General features: G+C 37.0%; 1 protein-coding gene across 1 annotated transcript in view; it reads left to right on the forward strand.

The window, feature by feature from the left end:
* LOC150098380 (uncharacterized) overlaps positions 1-19,239 on the forward strand; it is a 63,534-nt gene that overhangs the window by 31,634 nt on the left and 12,661 nt on the right. Inside the window, exons 9-11 of the mRNA XM_090405124.1 lie at positions 1,645-1,830; positions 7,788-7,822; positions 15,239-15,359. Coding sequence (XP_090261250.1) covers positions 1,645-1,830; positions 7,788-7,822; positions 15,239-15,359 — 342 coding nt within the window. The remainder of the gene's footprint in view (positions 1-1,644; positions 1,831-7,787; positions 7,823-15,238; positions 15,360-19,239) is intronic.

Consider the following 19,239-nt stretch of genomic DNA (forward strand, 5'->3'; position numbering starts at 1 on the left):
CTTACACACAACACTACTACCATGCTTCAGGTATTTGACATACTGATAGATTTAGAGATGTCATGAAAATTTGCCTTCTCAAATAGTATACCACCTGGAACAGTGTTCCAAAGTGTACCTTGTATATTTCATTACAAGGTACACTTTCATGTACTTCCTCAGATTAATAAATATAAAAAAAAAGTATACACAGGAGAGAAGTATACACATAAGAGAGATTTCTGAATTAACTGTTATTATACAAATTAAACTTCAACTGGATGTTGAAAATCGTAGCAAGATGTCAGACATGCTCATTATTGCAGTGTGCTGTATAAGTTCTCTCATAGCCTGATTCATTAATATGCAGGTATTTTATATATGCTGTCCATAGCTAAGCTATTTTATCTTATACAGCACATTGTAACATCTTGCTATGATTGTCATCTGGTTTAAGTTTAATTTGAATAATAACAGTTTTTAATTCAGAAATCTCTTTATGTATATCTTTTTTTTTTCTGTTTTTTAATCTGAGGAAGTATACACAAAAATGTATGAAACTAGTAATTAAATAATAATTTATTGAAAAGGTTGCACATAGTATTAGCCAGACACAAAAGCATAGTAACTTCAAGCTACAGAAAGCTTAACTCATTAATCTGTTAATGTCTTTGAAATCAGAAAAATCTTTATTAGAAAAAAATTACTGACTGCTCTTGTTTGTTACTTTAAAATATAACTAAATGTGAATGCCAAGGAGCCTTTCAACCTTTATTAAGATGTGTTTTGAATAGGGAAGTGGAATGCATTGCCATAGAGGTGGTGAGTACAATCCATTTTACAATACTTGAAATGCCAGAAAACTGGAATTTTAAGTAAAATGGATAGTAAAAAAAAAAGTTGATCTGTAATATGCTGTGACAGTGATGATGAATGTTGTTATGATGCATTTTATAGATACAATGCCTTTCATAACTATTGAATAAAGTTTGCAAATATGAAGATATGACAAGTCACTTACCTGGTGATGAGAGGAGGTGGTTCACTTTTTTTTTTTCTCATGATTAAACTTTATTTTTCAGCTTCCTGCTAAGTTGGATTTTTTTTTCTTCTGCAAAGAGAAACAAGCTCACACATACATACTGTCATCATGTATAGTAGACTATGGAAATTAACTGATATATCCTTGCACACATCATGCTAATTTACTAGATGGTAACAGGCAGTTATGTCTAATGAATGGAAAATTATTGTAGCTGAACAAGAATTATCTGTAATTTTAGACAGTAATCCTTTTATAAGGGAGGGAGTATGGTTAGTATGCTAAAATTCAGTGATATAATTTTAGCTATATGTGTCCTTTCTCCTCTTTAACACTGCGTCCTTTTCTTCCCTGGCTTTCATTTCAATGCTACACGTATTTGAAATGCTGTATTTGGCATACTGACAGATTTGGAGATCTGTCATGAAAATTCGTCCCTTCTGAATAGCATACCACCTGGAACAGTATTCCAAAGTGTACTTTTTAATTTTCTGAGCTATAGTTCTAAGTTCCACTAAAAAGTATAGTAATTTAAAAAAATGAACAGTTATTTTACTTATGTTATTACAAAGGAAAGTCTTTTTAGGTACATGCAGTAGTAATATCCATTTTTGTTTTTTCAGGGAATATGAGGAGTTAAAAGAAGGTCGTAATTGCCTGAAAACGCTGGCCTATCACTATCAAGTCTTTGAATGTGATAACATTGAAGATGCACTAAACCATGTTGTGCAGAATTTTGTTCAATCTGGCCACTCTGTTTATAAGTCAAGTCCTCTATCTAAACGTAGAACTAGCATATGTAAAGTCAGGTAGGTTATTTCAAAATACAATCCTGATTATTGTTATTTTGTAACCACCTGGATTCTTCATGTATTGGTGAATGATGTCTGCTTTGTTGTCTCATATGTTGTAAATTCATTCACTGCTAGTCAGTTATCACCTTTTCTAGCATAGCATTCCAGTCACCTTATAAGATCAATGGTGGAGAAGTTCTACAGAGAATAGTGGGAGATCAGGGGAGAACCAGAGGTCATCCCTGGAAACTGTATAAAGAGGGTGTGAGTAGGGGAGTGAGAGGCAGGTTTTTTTCGTGCAGAGTTGTGAATGATTGGAATGCCTTGCCTGAGAGTGTGGTGTCTTCAAGGAGTTTGAGTGTGTTTAAGACACGGTATGATGAGATGTGTGTGTGATAAAAGGACCTCCCAGATGAGTCTTTGACTCCATGAGGTCTTGGGGTAATAATAATAATAATATGTTCCATGTGCAAGAATGAACTGCCATGCTGCCATGTCTTTACAGTTTTTAAGAATGTGCTTACCCTTTCATCTCTTTCTTTTCTATCCTTTAATTGGTTTCAATATCTGACTATAAACTACTCTCATTTTGCCCTGATGTCTTCTCTACTCCTTCGGTTTACCATGCTCTGAAGATTACATTTTTTAGCTTGCTACTTGCATTCCAAAGCTTTAATATTTTCCTTGAATTTTTTCAAAATTTATATTTCTTTCTTCGTATTCTCAAGGAACACATAGAATAGTCCAACACAGTTTGGATTTAGTTTGGTATTCTTCAAAAATTTGTTTGTTATTTGCTAGGTAGATGGTGTTTTTGTCTCTCTCAGTCTTTGATTCATTTGAAGACTTACACAGATATCAATTTAGATATTGTTAGGTTTTAGGTTTTAGTTTCAGATTTTAGAATTTAGATTTTAGTTTTCTTAAAAACAGTGTAGTTTGCACAGGGACCTACATATGTATCTTGTTTCTGCCCAATTTAATTGATAGTCAAATTTGTCTGATTCAGAAGAGTTTCCAAGTTCAAAATTCCTAATTTATATTTAGAAATTCCTATTTTTATAAGTATTTCTAATTAAATTATTATATGGTCATTTCTGTGAAGTGGAATCTAGACCCTTGCAAAGAGACCACATAGTATTTATTCACAGTGCTTATTATACTTCTTGAATTCATTCACTGATAGTGCATTTATGATTCCTCTGGCAATCCATTCATTCACTACTCTCCAAGCAGAAAATTTTCCTGACACCACACTATTACATAATTTCTAGGAATGAAGCCTTGTGTTCTCCTCTTTAGTACCTTATGTTTTTGTCATATCCCTTTTCCACTTATCCACAAAATTTTATAGCAAACATTCAGTCTGTCCCATAGGGAGCATTCCATAGATTTGTCACCATCTTAGTCACTTGACTCTGGATCCTAGACTACATTTTCTCATACCCAAGAGGCCTTGGTGACCAACCTTTTGCAGGGTAATGCAGATATGTCTGTATCAAAGTCCTATATAGAGGAATCACGACTATCTTTCCTTTACTAGGCAATGTTTTGTAATATCCAAGTGATTCTTTAAATTGTTTTAAATTATTTTGAAAATTTTCCTCCGAACTCTGACTGCCTGTTCACTGTCACCCCCAAATTTTTAGCATCCTCAGTTTCTTCCAGTCCTGTATCATCATTGTAATACACAGCTGGCAATCTTTTCATTCCAAAGTACATAACCCTACATTTGCTACATTGAATTGGCTTAATAATGTACTTAATGTGCTTAGCGTACTTAATGGAAATGCTATTTGCATCCATGATGCTCACCCATTGAAAGACCATTATAAGTGCTATTTTAGCTGCCAATTAGAAAAAAAAATGTTAAGCCTTTCTTGAATTGTTTTCCAAGTTGGTTGATTTATGGCACAGGCAAGTAGGGTTCTCCCCTTCTGGAAACTCAGAGTTTTATCTCTGCATCTCAAATGGGCCTTAGACCATGGATTATTTCAGGCAATGAGTGTTAGTGTGTTGATTCCACAAGATGGTGGCAGTTATCTGCCGGAAAACAACAATTTACATGCAAGAAACATTTAGATGACTAATCATCATTAAAAAACAAAATATAAAAGCCAATCTGGTCATGGTGCTTGAGAGCCTGTAAGTACTACAGATTATTTATTATTGATGTACAAATCAAACAGCTGTCCAAGTACAGAGCCCTGTGAATCACTATTGGTGACCTGCTTTCTCTCTATGAATCTGCTTTACCATACAATTACTCATTGATGTCTTTTTTTTTTTTCATCAGCCATCCTCTTATCCACATCACCAGCCTCATATCCACTATGTTGCTGACAATTTGCACATAATAGCTATGTGAATTATCTTGTTAAATGCTACCACAAAGTTTGGCAGTATCATAGTATATAGATTACTTTTATCCCACTGAATTATCACTTTACCTTGTCGTAGTAAATTATTAAGACAAGGCTTATCTTTCACAAGCCTGTTCTGTGTGCTCCCTTGTACAGAATCATATTCCTACTCATTCTTGAATTCTGTCCTTAACCATTTTTTCTGTACCTTAACCACTATTCCTTGTCCTCTTTCTACTCCCTGGGATCTTGCCATTGCTGAGACCAACCTGATCAGGGCTGCCAATTTTCTTACACTTTTGCATAGCATATGGGCTTATATTCCATCTAATCCTATAGCTATTTTCACATTGATATTTCTGAATATTTTAAACAACTCTGCATCTTTCTCTATTCTCACACTGATGTGACAGGTATTACATACTATATTTTCGGCACTTGGATGAGATGCCTTTTGCAGATTGATTACTCAGCAGTTTAACTATTTCTTCTGCTTCTGTCACTTTTCTACCATCTTCATCCAAAGTAAAGAGACCTTGGTGACCAACTTTTGCAGGGTAATGCAGATATGTCTGTATCAAAGTCCTATAATTCAAGTTATTTTTCAATAATCAGTTACTTGTTCCATAGTGAAATGTGTGGTTAATTGTTGCCATCAAATAACTTAAATCACTGGATATACTACAAGTTACAAGGATGGAAGTCAGGAACAATTCTTTGAAAACATTAACTTCATTATCAGTAAAGAACTTTTATGTAATGATGTACCGATTTAGGTGCAATTATTGGTGAAGATAGTACTCTAAATATGCAGAGGACAAGGATATCTTAGAAAGGGTCCAGAGAAGATTCTCGAAGGTAGTCAGTGGTCTTTGGAAAGTGGAGTATGAGAACAGATTAAGAGAATATAAATTGCAAAACCTCATGAATCGGAGGAGGAGAGGTGGGGATATGATTGAGACATAAGTTAGTCAGGTTATTATCAGGCTGACATAGTAGAGAGTTTTCATAGAATGGGGGGGGGGGCTAGTAGAACAAGAGGCCATCCCTGGAAACTGTATAAGAATGGTGTGGGCAGAGGAGTGAGGAGAAGGTTCTTTGCATGGAGTGGGTAGTGAGTAGAATGCATTGCCTGAGTGTGTTGTGAATGTAGATACATTGAATCATTTTAAGACATGGTTGGGTGAACTTTGTGTGTGATGATAATGTGTACCTCCCACGATGAGTCTCTGACTTCAAGGAGGTCAGATGTTAATAATAATTATTATACATCCTTTTTTCAATTATACACAAAACAATGAACAATAAATAAATAAATAAAAAGTAATTTTTTGCATTTTTCTTAAATATATGGACAACATTTTTTCAAAAAAAAAAGCAGAGGTTCATTAAAAAAATACAGCTGTATAAAAGAGAACTACATACAAAGCAGTTGTGATCATTGCACCTCTAGTCAAGAGTGAATCCAGAAATAAGATTAATATTCCTCATGACTATCACTTACAGATTAAAACTTTATGGGATGTTTTTATTTTATGTCATATTGCTCTCCCCACCCCTTCCAAAAAAAATTAAACCCTCAGTTTGTAAATGTACATATTATTTAAGAAAAAAAAAATGAGAAAGTTTAGAATAATGTTTGTTTTCCATTTTATATATATATATATATATATATATATAGATACAGTGCTTTTTTTCTGGTGGTATGTAGTACCGGCACCTTTTTTCTTAAGTTTTCAAAACTTTGCAATTTATTGACAGCAAAATGTATTATAAATATTCAAGTAGATGGTACTGTGTTCATGAATTGAATTTTCAATTTTGATTACTATAAGTTGGTAACCTGCTTTCCTGTTTCATAGGTTAGTACGCAACCAGAAACAGGAAGTTGTATTCACTTCCGATTGCTTCCATTATCAGTTTATCAGTATCTATATTCAATCTGCAACAGGCAGGTATTCACGTGAGTTTTGAATTATTCTACACCCCCTGTCCAAAAAGAAACCGAACTTTTTGAATATAGAAGAAACTAGTGGCGTCACCTGTTGTATCTTTTTGTTGTCAAAAACGGCAACCTTCGTTAGTGTTGTGTCAACTGTTTATGACATTTGTTTCATTACAAGCTGAGTTATAGTGCCAAGAGTGACAGTGTGTTTTGATGAACGTCGGAAAATCACAGTGTTCAATTCAATACATTTTCTGGTCGTCGGTCAACTTGTGGGGAACAATTCGTGAATTTAATTTACAAAGGCCCAAACTCTCGGTCAAAGTGTTGCACAGTTGATTTTGGAATCCCCAATTCATCTTCAATCAATCTCATGGACGATTTCGGGTTTTCATTGATGAAATCACTCTCTTTTTGGATGTTAACTTCGCTCAGTCCAGTTTTTGGATGGCCCGGCTTTTCGTCATCCTCAAGCATCTCACGACCACTTTGAAATCATGTAAACCACTCGTAAACTTGAGCATGGGATATGCATTCATCATTGTATGCTTTTTGAAGCATTTGATGTGTTTCGGTAAAACGTTTACCAAGTTTAATACAAAAGTCAATCTCAGCTCTGTTTGAAACTGATTTTCCAACCGTTCGTCAAAACACACTGTCACTCTTGGCACTATGACTCAGCTTCTAATGAAACAAATGCCATAAACAGTTGACATAACACTAATAAAGGTTGCCACTTTTGACAACAAAAAGATACAACAGGTGGTGCAATTAGTTTCTTCTATTTTTGAAAAGTTCGGTTTCTTTTTGGACAGAGAATATAAGTTAAATCAGTGCAATCAGTGTCAAAATGAGTAAAATAAGTAGTTACTTTATGCCAACGAGTAAAAAAAAATTGTTGAATCTGCTTGTGATCCTGTGAAACAGAAAACTAGCACCGAGATGATGCTGATTTGCCTGATTGTGCTAAGATTTTAGATTCCATGTATTGGCCAGAAAATTCTGGAAAACACTTGACCTTTGGTGAAGCTGAAATTAAAAAGTTAGCATGCAAATTTCGCTTAAATGAAAGAGAAGCAGTTCGTGGGTTCCGTGAATATCTTGAAGAAAATAAAGTCCTGGACATACTACTTCCTCTAAAACACAATTTCGGCACAATTGCAATAGCTTCCAGTGAATGTGAAAGGGATTTCTCTTAGACGAATCTTATAGTAACTTCATCTAGGTCATCTCTACTTGTACGGACAACTTCTGCATTGATGTTCATCAGGATAATAGGACCTCCTCTCACTCAGTTTAACCCTAGCAAATATGTGGACTCATGGCTGCTCAGAGGTCATCATTCTGTAGTTGATACCAAAAGCAAGAAGCAATCTAGAGACCACGAGGGTATATCGGAGGATATGTTAAAAGTGTAGAAGGTTGCTGTAATAACATCTTCATGGTGAGTACCGGCACCTTTATTTCCAGGAAAAAAGCACTGGATGGATAGATTTTTCAAGTGTATATCATACGGGAAAGCAAATTATAATAAAAACTTTAAATTTATAAGCATAAATTGTTGCTTCAGTATATTAATATTGTTTACTCAGTTTTCTGAAGTGTACATTGTCAAAATTATGTGAAGATATTTAAATACTCATAAATCTTAATTTGTTTTGCAGAAAGCATACAGAAAAAAAACAGCATAATAAAGAAGGTAAGTTAGTTTATATATATATATATATATATATATATCCCATACTGAAATGTCTAACATTCATATTTATGTTAGTTATGTACAGCAATATTTCTTCTTTAATAGTGAAACATTTTGCTATAATTTTTACATTATTTACATGGGCATCTCCATGGATTCAAACTCATCTAGTCTTCACATCCTTACTAACTACACTCTTAACTACACTAACTACAACTTCCAAGATTGACTGTTAATTCTTTCCCATGTCATGTGCTGAAAAAGAATTCTGTATCAATCCTACAAAACTCCTTTAATAACTTATAAGTTTCTATCATATCATTTCTTCTGTCAACTAGATTTTTTAAACTACAAACTGTTAGTCTATCCTCACAGGGTGCATGCTGTAGCTTTGTCACTATCCTGGTTCCTTGCCTCTAGATCCTCTGCTGCATTCTCATCCTCAAGGAACTTATCCGTGTGCAATAATCTACACGTGGCCTTATCAAAGCCTTATAAAGAGGGATAATAACAACAGCATGCCAGTGTGTTTTCACCATTAGGGTAATCTAATAAGCTATTTTGATCACTTTTGCACTACATCCTTTAAATTTCAGCTCTCTATACAGAATCTCCATACCTCTTAGTGCCGTCACTTTCCTGCAGTCTGGTTCTGTCAGTGCAGTATATTACTTGTAATCTTTTCATCACAGAATGAGTAACTTTACGCTTTGCCTTATTAAGCTGCATATATTATCCTTTGTCCATGCTATAAGCCTATTTAAATCATCTTGCTGGCTAATCTTAATTATTGCTCTATCCAGTTTTTCAACATCAGCAAACAGCTGGATATTTACTTATTTTGTGTACTATTGATGTATAAAATAAATGCCAGCAACCCAGATACAGAGTCCTGTGACACACCCTTAGTTGCTCTCCTTTTCATGGATTCAACCTTCTCATATGACTTTCTCATGTCTATCCATTGGCCATCCTCTTATTCAATCACAAACTTCAGTCCATCCACATTTGGTCCAATTTATTTAATAGTTTCATGTGATGTCCTGTAGAATATCTTTGCAGTCCAGCAGCATTATCATGTAGCCATTCTTGTGTAGAGGCTTAAGTGCTGTGAGGACATTATGTTGGAGGTTTAATGGATTTTTTACAACACTCAAAAAGAATTAAAATAGAATTTAATACTTCCTATATTTCGTCCTAGTCACTAGGACATCTACGGGGATTACAAAAACAATTAATGTAACATGCACACAAAAACTTGCAATACTAAGCCCAACCACGTGGGTGACACTAAAGTCCTATCTAGGTGGAGCGCCCTCTAAGGGCGGTAGTAGGTGGCCTGGAATGTAAGGTGGGACCTCTGGTGATGAGTGTTTCCCAAATCTTCGGAAGCTTAATGCAACCGTATTTATTAAGATTTGTTTGGTTTATGAGAGCTGCTGCTTCTAAGAAAAGTCTCTCTTTCTTGAATTTGCTGTGGTAGAGCATGGTGGTTTTCTTCCATGATACTCTGTGGGTGGTGTCCAAAACATGTCAGCCAAGCCTGAATGGCCATAGTTGTGTTTAACGATGTACGACTTGTGTTCCTCCAGGCAGATGGATGCTGATCTGCCTGTCTGTCCAAAGTACGCAAGCTTACAGGAACAGGGTACTTTGTAAACTCCAGGCAGAGAGGGAGGAGGGAGCTGATCTTTCGTAGAACGGATAAGGGTAGCAAGTTTGCGGTAGGGCTTATATGCTGTGTGTAGGTTATACTTTTTTAGTATCTTGGCTATTTTTTCTGAAGTGCCTCGGATGTAGGGTATGGTGATGGCATTTTTAAAATCTTGTTGACGAGAGGGACGGGGAATGGGGGAGGAATTGATTCTTTTTTTGATACTGTGTTCGCTGTAGCCATTGGAGAGAAAAGTTCTGTGTATGTGGTTAAGCTCAGTAGTGAGGGCGGTTCCACTGGAACAAAGATTGTGGGCTCTCTTGGTAAGAGTTTTAATGATGCCATATTGTTGCGAGGGGTGGTGGTGGGAGAGTTTGTGAATGTATCTGCCTGTGTGTGTGGGTTTTCTGTATACAGTGAAGGCAAGTGTATCATTAGGCAGGCGTGTGACTAAGGTGTCTAGGAAGGGTAAACAATTGTTCTTTTCCTTTTCCATAGTAAACTGGATTCTTGGATGTAGGCTATTGAGATGACTGAGGAAGGAGTCTAATGTGTCTGGGCCATGAGGCCAAATAGAGAACACATCATCTACATATCTTAGCCAGATAGAAGGTTTGAGTGGGGCTGAGTCTATGGCTCGTTTTTCGAAATCTTCCATATAGAAATTGGCAAGGGGGGAACCCATGGCAAGTCCCTCTATCTGCTTGTAGATTTTGTTCTTCCAAGAGAAATACCCAGAGTTGATGGCAAAGGAAAAGAGATCTAAGATGTCAGAGGGAAAAACGTTTTCTAAGAGAGATAAAGTGTCAGTTAAGGGAATATTGGTAAACAAAGAGGAGATATCAAAGCTTACTAATATGTCTGTATTATTCAAGGTTAAATTTTCTGTGAGGGCTTTAAAGTGGGTTAAGAAAATTCAAGAAAGAAAAGTAAAGAAAATTTAACCTTGAATAATACAGACATATTAGTAAGCTTTGATATCTCCTCTTTGTTTACCCATATTCCCTTAACTGACACTTTATCTCTCTTAGAAAACGTTTTTCCCTCTGACATCTTAGATCTCTTTTCCTATGCCATCAAATCTGGGTATTTCTCTTGGAAGAACAAAATCTACAAGCAGATAGAGGGAACCACCATTGGTTCCCCCCTCTCATCCCCCCTTGCCAGTTTCTATATGGAAGATTTCGAAAAATGAGCCATAGACTCAGCCCCACTCAAACCGTCTATCTGGCTAAGATATGTAGATGATGTGTTCTCTATTTGGCCTCATGGCCCAGACACATTAGACTCCTTCCTCAGTCATCTCAATAGCCTACATCCAAGAATCCAGTTTACTATGGAAAAGGAAAAGAACAATTGTTTACCCTTCCTAGACACCTTAGTCACACGCCTGCCTAATGATACACTTGCCTTCACTGTATACAGAAAACCCACACACACCGGCAGATACATTCACAAACTCTCCCACCACCACCCCTCGCAACAATATGGCATCATTAAAACTCTTCCCAAGAGAGCTCACAATCTTTGTTCCATTGGAACCGCCCTCACTACTGAGTTTAACCACATACACAGAACTTTCCTCTCCAATGGCTACAGCGAACACAATATCAAAAAAAGAATCAATTCCTCCCCCATTCCCCGTCCCTCTCGTCAACAAGATTTTAAAAATGCCATCACCATACCCTACATCCGAGGCACTTCGGAAAAAATAGCCAAGGTACTAAAAAAGTATAACCTACACACAGCATATAAGCCCTACCGCAAACTTGCTACCCTTATCCGTTCTATGAAAGATCAGCTCCCTCCTCTCTCTCTGCCTGGAGTTTACAAAGTACCCTGTTCCTGTAAGCTTGCGTACTTTGGACAGACAGGCAGATCAGCATCCATCCGCCTGGAGGAACACAAGTCGTACATCGTTAAACACAACTATGGCCATTCAGGCTTGGCTGACCATGTTTTGGACACCACCCACAGAGTATCATGGAAGAAAACCACCATGCTCCACCACAGCAAATTCAAGAAAGAGAGACTTTTCTTAGAAGCAGCAGCTCTCATAAACCAAACAAATCTTAATAAATACGGTTGCATTAAGCTTCCGAAGATTTGGGAAACACTCATCACCAGAGGTCCCACCTTACATTCCAGGCCACCTACTACCACCCTTATTGGTCGCTCCACCTAGATAGGACTTTAGTGTCACCCACGTGGTTGGGCTTAGTATTGTAAGTTTTTGTGTGCATGTTACATTAATTGTTTTTGTAATCCCCGTAGATGTCCTAGTGACTAGGACGAAATATAGGAAGTATTAAATTCTATTTTAATTCTTTTTGAGTGTTGTAAAAAAATCCATTAAACCTCCAACATAATATCATGTAGCCAATTTCTTTATCCAACTCAACTGTCACTTTTATTATAAAAAGTTACTAAATTACTTAGACAAGACCTGCCTTTCACCAAACTATGCTATCCACTGCATAGAGTATCATATTCATGTCCACACCATTCCTGAATTCTTCCTTTTATCTATCCAACATCTAAAATATCTTAATCTCCTTTCTGAGAAATTATTAATTATTGGTCTATAATTTGTAATCTCTGTTCTTGGATCTCCTCTATACAGTGGAACTGTTTTCCCTTCTTTCTTAATTTTTTTTATTGATATTTAACAGTACACATCCTGACTTTGAAGTATGAAGAGTCTCTTATGATGAACAGTGCTATTGTTTAATTAGCTTCATTGTAGTGCATTGCTCTAATTTGAACTTCACTGGAAGTAGCACAAGGGAATGGTGAATAAGGAGTTAGAGAGTTAGAGACAGTGTTTTTGCATAGTAGTGGGAGAAAGGTATGCTCAAAAGTTAAGGAAATTCACAATGACTTTCATGGTTCCCTGGATATCCTGTGGTAATTGGAATAATAAAACCTACTACAATAAATTATTCCTTAAATAATAATGATTGTCATTATTATTTAGGCCTCCAAGGAGTCAAAAGACTCATCACAGGAGGTCCTTCCTAGGAAACAAGTCTATCAAGACTTAACATGGGAGGTCCCTCCTAGGAAACACAAAGTCTATCATACCACTCCTTAAACTCATTGACCGATCTCGCTCTCACCACTCTATCAGGCAATGCATTCCATGGTTCAACCGCCCTCCATGCAAAGAAACCACTCCTCAGCCTCTTGCTCAGTTTCCTTTCGTAACTTCCAGGGATGGCCCCTTGTTATCACTCCTTCCTGCTGTTCAACCAAGCAAAAGAACTCCCCAGTGTCAACCCTGTAACCATCTCTCAACAGTTTAAAAGTCTCAATCATATCACCTCTCCTTCTTCTATCCACCAAACTCTGCAGTCCACATTCCCTCAGCCAATCCTCATAACTAACATTGTACAGTCCCGAAACTTTGTTATCTGCCTCTGTAACCTTTCCACAGTTAATTTATCCTCTTCAAATCCTGGGGACCAAATCTGAGAACAATAGTCTCTGTGGTCTGTTCAGGGTCTTATACAACGGAATGATAACTCTTTTATCTCTGCAGGTCAGTGTCCTTCTCATTATTGCAGCAATCCTTTGTGTTACCTTCACCACCTTTGCAATATGTCCCTTGAATTTTAGGTTTCTATCAATCGTCAACCCCAGATCTCTTGTCTCCCCTACTTCCTCCAGTATATCTCCTCCAATAGAGTATGCAGCATCCCATCGATGTGTCCCAAACCTCAAGACCTTACATTTTGCTGCATTAAACCGATAAACCCATTCATTTGCCCATCTATCTAGCTTATTCAAATCCTCTTGCATGACTACCACATCTGCACTATTACTAATAATCCTTCCCAGCTTCACATCATCTGCAAACAACTGAACATCCCCTTGCAATCCACTGACAATTTCATTGATATAAAGGTTAAACAATATAGGTCCCAGTACTGGTCCCTGTGGGACCCCACTTGTAACCCTCTGCCTCCTTGAAACTGTCCCACCATACACAACTCTCTGATACCTATTGGACAGCCAATCCTGAATCCAGTTGACCAACCTGACATCCTAACCCATGTGCTGCAACTTAAATATCAGCTTATCATGTGGTACCCTATCAAATGCCTTCACTAAATCCTATATGGCTTATTTTTTGTTGGTTTTCTTGTGTAATTTGCTTTGAAGATGTGATTGCCATGGCCATTAAACATAAGCAGAAATTACTCATAAAATATGGCTACATGCAATTATTTCCATAACTAAATCAGTGATAGTCCAATCTGTGTATAATTTTTTATAATGTAACTTCCATGGAGTAGAATGTAGGGGTATCTGTCTTAGAACCCACAGTGCCTCTAACTCTGTCCTTTAAATTCTTGCATTGTCAGTGCATGCTCTCCTATCATTGTATCTGTTTTCCCTTTTGTACAAAAAAAAAAAAAAAATCTCAAGATGTGAGGAATGTACAATCAAGACTTTTTGTGGAGGCCTGCTGGAACTAAAATAATCTCTTTTAGATTACAAAAGTGATGTATAATGTTTATTATGTGTTCTTCGTTTCTTTCATTCAACAAACTTGAACATTTCATATTCCAGTTGTTTCTCTTTCTTCAGATTCAAAATTTCATAAATTGAAATGTCCTGTTCATTTAAATCTCTTGACATTCTCCACCATCTTTTCATATACAGAAATTCAGACTGCCCATCTGAAACTACCAGTAGTTTGGATGTGGACCATTCACTGTATGTTGGACAAGCCCACTTCCTTATCTTTTCACTATTGCAGTGATTCATTGTTTTCTTTGACACTTTTGTAAAGTGTCATCAGAACATTTATGAAAATGCTCCTTATCCTAGAGAAGATTCAAACACAGGCCTTTCAAAACCAAAACCAAAAAAAAAAAAAAAAAGTTAAAAGTGTGGAAGCACCTGGAAAAATGGTAGATAGTAATTTTAAAGTTCAATTTAAACAACCACCGTTATGTCAAAATTCTCAATGTTCCCAACATATTTTGATTTTTTGGATGAGACTGTACATAGGATCATACATATAAAGTAAGTGTGGTAGTCAAATAGTTACTGTAGACCAGAGTACACTAGTCTACACTTTTCAAAATTAAAACTGGTAACCATTTTCATCTTTCCATAGCACACCAATTTTTTTTTTCAAATATTGTTGCAAAACAGACAAGAAAGCAAATGCTGTTTCTAAATAATTCTCTCAATTTGTATATCAATGCAGCTGAATATCATTCTCCAGCCATTGCACTATTATTACTGTACAAATAAAAGTATTTTTGATTTCCAAATTTATTTTCAAGATTTGAAACTGATTTTGAAAATTGATCCAAATGAAACTTTATGTATAATTATCTTAAATAACAAAGTACTGTAAAAATAACTAATTTCATAATGAGATAATTAATCCAGAAGTGAGATCATGTCACCCAATCTCATATCTGCATATTATTCTTTGTATGTTCTGTAAGTTACTACAGTGAGCTGCTAACACTTGTCAGAAGATACTTCTGTCTTCTGGCACTTTGTTAACAACTTCTAGCTGCTTCTATCAGGATTGGTGCTAAGGCTAGAAAAGTAAGGGAATTTGCTCAAGATGCCAAATTGAAAAAGGGCTGATTCATAAAAGATGATTAATTAAAATGCTCCAAATCATTTTTTTGTCATGTGTTAGAAAGCTTAGCACCTGTCCTGCCTTTTATTATCATAATGAAAACCTATACAAAGAAGTAACATTTTTTGTATGTTGCCTTTTTTTTTTTTAGCCTGCTTTAATCCATTACCAGTGAATCCAAGTAATTTTCAACCTTCTCAGTCAAAGTTGGTGTACTTAGCTGGTTCTGAAAAATGTGGGTGGCGAGAGAACCTTGCTGTTCCTCTTATCAGGTAAACTAAACAAGTGTGTCATCTTAGAAATGTTAGTATTGACACATTCATGCTGGGATGCATAGCATGTATCAAATGGGAACTCACTTGATCATACTATATATTATGTCTTTTTCATGTTGGGCAGGCACATTTTTACAAAATTTTCTACATACGTGACATACCAGGTTTCAAATTTTTGTAGAATTTTATTTATAAAATTTATTTATTAACTATCTTAATGATATAGAAAATCTCCAATGTAATTCCATTTCAAGTTACATAAATTGGTTAGTTGCTGCATCCTGTGACCACATGGTGTGCATTTATGATGGGCATTAACATATATATATATATATCAAACAGTAATCTTTATTTAGTCTTTATTTGAGTTATAAGTCAACAGTTAGGATTGAAGGAAGTACAGAAAGATGGTTTGATATTAAATCTGGCATCAGACAAGGGTGTACATCATCCTCTCTGTTATTCATTATCTATATGGATCACATTATGAAGCAATGCGATATTATACCTGATATCAAAATTGGATATGTTAATCTCAGCTCTTTACTTTATGCAGATGATGTTATACTTTTAAATAAATCCAGTACAAGTCTGCAAGATTCCCTGACTAAATTGAATAGCTGTTGTAAATTGAAATTTGAAAATTGGCAATATCGAGATAAAGACAATGAATATAGGCAGAAACATTGAAAATATCAACTGCATCGTGGATGGAGAATCTGTAGAACAAGTAAAACATTTCAGCTACTTAGGCACAATTTTTAGTGAAGATTATTATTATTGTTCCGGGAAACTCCAAGGAGTCTACAGACTCATCGAGGGAGGCCCTAACATCATGTCAAGAACAACTATTCAACATTCTCACAGTATCTATCATACCTTGCCTTGAACTCATTCATGGTCGTAGCACCCACAACAGACTCTGGAAGCTTATTCCACTCATTCACCACTCTCCAAGTAAAAAACCTAGCTCTAACACCCTTGTCAACCACGCTCTTGCCCAGCTTCCATGCATGGGCCCTAGTCCTCCCACCACCAGTCATATTTTCAAAAATATCTTCTGGATCAATCCTATAAAAACCCTTCAGTAATTTGAATGTCTCAACCATATCACCCCTCCTTCGCCTATCGTCCAATTTCTGCAACCCACAAATCCTCAACCTATTCTCATAAGGTTCATTCCACAGACCTGCTATTATCTTGGTCACTCGTCTCTGGACCCTCTCTATTTCCTCCCCATCACGAAGAAACCCTGGTGCCCATAACTGGGCACAGAAGTCCAGATGGGGTCTTATCAAGGCTCAATACAGAGAAACAACAACATGTTTGTCTCTGCATGTTAAAGTATTTTTCAGAAGCCAGGTGATTTGGTGAGCTGTTTTAGTCACTTTTGCAATGTGCCCCCTAAACTTCAACTCCCTATCCACCAACACTCCCAAATCCCTGGCCTCATCAATCTCCTGGAGTACAGTTCCACCAATGCGATATACTGCTGCTATTCTTTTCACCCCAAAGTGCATAACCCTACACTTTGCCACATTAAACCGACATCCATTTTTCCTAGCCTAGTCCTCCAAACTATCCAAATCATCCTGTAAAATTTTGACATCCTGTGCACTCACAATTGCTCTACCCAACTTTGCATCATCAGCAAACAAGTGAACACTTCCTCTCAAATCCTTTCCAATATCATTGATGAACAAATTGAAAAGCAGTGGTCCAAGAACAGAGCCCTGTGGCACTCCACTAGTCACAAGACGTCTTTTGGACTCCACTCCTGAATAAACCACTCTCTGGTATCTCTCCTTCAACCACCCTCCTATCCATCTCACCAACCCTATATCTATCCCCATCTGCTCCAGTTTACTGATTAGGGTTCCATGTGGTATCCTATCAAAGGCCTTGGCAAGGTCCAGTAGTATCACTGTAAACCCATTACCCCTATCCAGTTCAGCCGTCACTGTGTTATTAAACGTGAGCAAGTTACTGAGGCATGATCTACCCTTCACAAAACCATGTTGTCCCCCATACAATATTCCATTTTCATCTATCCAATCCTGTATTCTTTTCTTGACTAATTTCTCTAAGACCTTGACAATGATTCCTGATATGCTAATCGGTCGGTAATTTACAACATCAGTCTTGGAACCACCTTTATACAGTGGAACTATTTTCCCCTCTTTCCACCCGCTCGGGACTAACCCAGACCCGAGACTCAAATTAAACAAAATGGTCAAGGGTACTGACAATTCTTTAGCTGCTTCTCGTACAACACGAGCTGGTATACCATCCAATCCCACAGATGTATTGACGTTGAGGTTATGCAATAGACTACTCACCTCCACTTCATTCACCACAATTCCCGTATAATCTACTGGTTTATTCGTTTCTGCAATGTCACCACCTGGATGATATATTCTTGCAAAGTGCTCACTCAGTAACTCAACTATCTCAACTGATTCAGTTACCTCCCTACCATCGGCATTCTTTAAAATCATTCTGCCATGTACATTTTTCCTTTTACTTGCTACATATCTAAAAAACTGTTTAGGTTTCTCTTTAGCCTGCATGGCCAATGTTCTTTCATAATCCTTTTTTGCTTTTCTTACCACACTCGTCACTCTTCTGGCCTGTGCTTTATACCATCCATGTGCCTGCCAGTCACCTTTCTCCTTAAATTCCCTCCATAGTTATTTCTTTTTTTGCAGCTCAAGCTTAATGGTGTTATTCATCCATTTAACCCCTACTTGATTTATTATTCGGACTCTAGGTATACAGTCAGCCATTGCTTCATGCAAGCACTTCTTAACTACCTCCCATGCACTATCAACTTCTAGTCCTTGCAGTTGTACATGCCATGGCACTGAACCAATCAAACTCCTAAGCTTGTCATACTTTCCAGCCCGATAATTCCACATGTACTCTGTCTTAATTGAAAACTCTACACCTTTAGCCACCTCCCAAGTCAAGATCCTATGATCACTCTCACCAGTTGGTGGCAATGTGGTCATATTTGTTGCAGCCAAATCCTCAGATGTAATTACTGGGTCAAGCACTCTCTAACCCCTAGTATTTTCCATTACATGCTGTCGCAGATAGTTATCCCTTAATAACCGCATAAAATCCAATTCCTTCCTCCCGTGTGTCCTCTCCTCACTCCAATCAATTCGACCATAGTTGAAATCTCCCATAATAATTACCCTCCTTCCACTCATTTCTTCTATTTGCTTGTGCATACTGTCACCACCATCTTTTCCATCACCTGGTCTATAACAGCACCCAATTGTATATTTAGTTCTGCCAGCCACAATCTCACACCAAATGGCCTCAAATGTGCTCTTTTCTCTATCCTGCAGTTCAACTTCTATTCTCCTTGGCTGTAGCTCATCAGCTATCATCAACAATACTCCTCCCCCCATTTTATTCTCTGTCATTCCTGAACACACTATACCCATCACATTCAATCCCACTGGCTATATCCTCTACAGTCAGCCATGTCTCACTAATACCAATAACCTGTGGTCTGGAAGTGCCAACCATGGCCAAAAACTCTTCCTTCTTGTTCCTAATACTCCTAGTATTAGTGTACATGAATTTAAGACCCCCATTAGCCCCAACCCTACCTTGATGCCTTATATTAACTATCCCACTCTGATTTGTTGTCCTTATTTGCTCTGGCATATTATATTCATTCTTACATTCAACTACCTCCCTAAGGACTGTATATCTACTCCCCCCCCCCTTAACAAATCTAGTTTCCCTGAATTGGCACATCCACTACATTCAGCAACACTTTCTCAAGTCTTCTTACACCGTAACCATTCAAATGCAAGCCATCCATCTTATACAGATCCTTTCGCCCATCAAACTCACTCCA

The sequence above is a fragment of the Typopeltis vanoorti genome, chromosome 15, assembly GCF_054136105.1.
Source record: "Typopeltis vanoorti isolate ZY-2024b chromosome 15, IOZ_Tvanoo_1.0, whole genome shotgun sequence".
Lineage (NCBI taxonomy): Eukaryota > Metazoa > Arthropoda > Arachnida > Uropygi > Thelyphonidae > Typopeltis > Typopeltis vanoorti.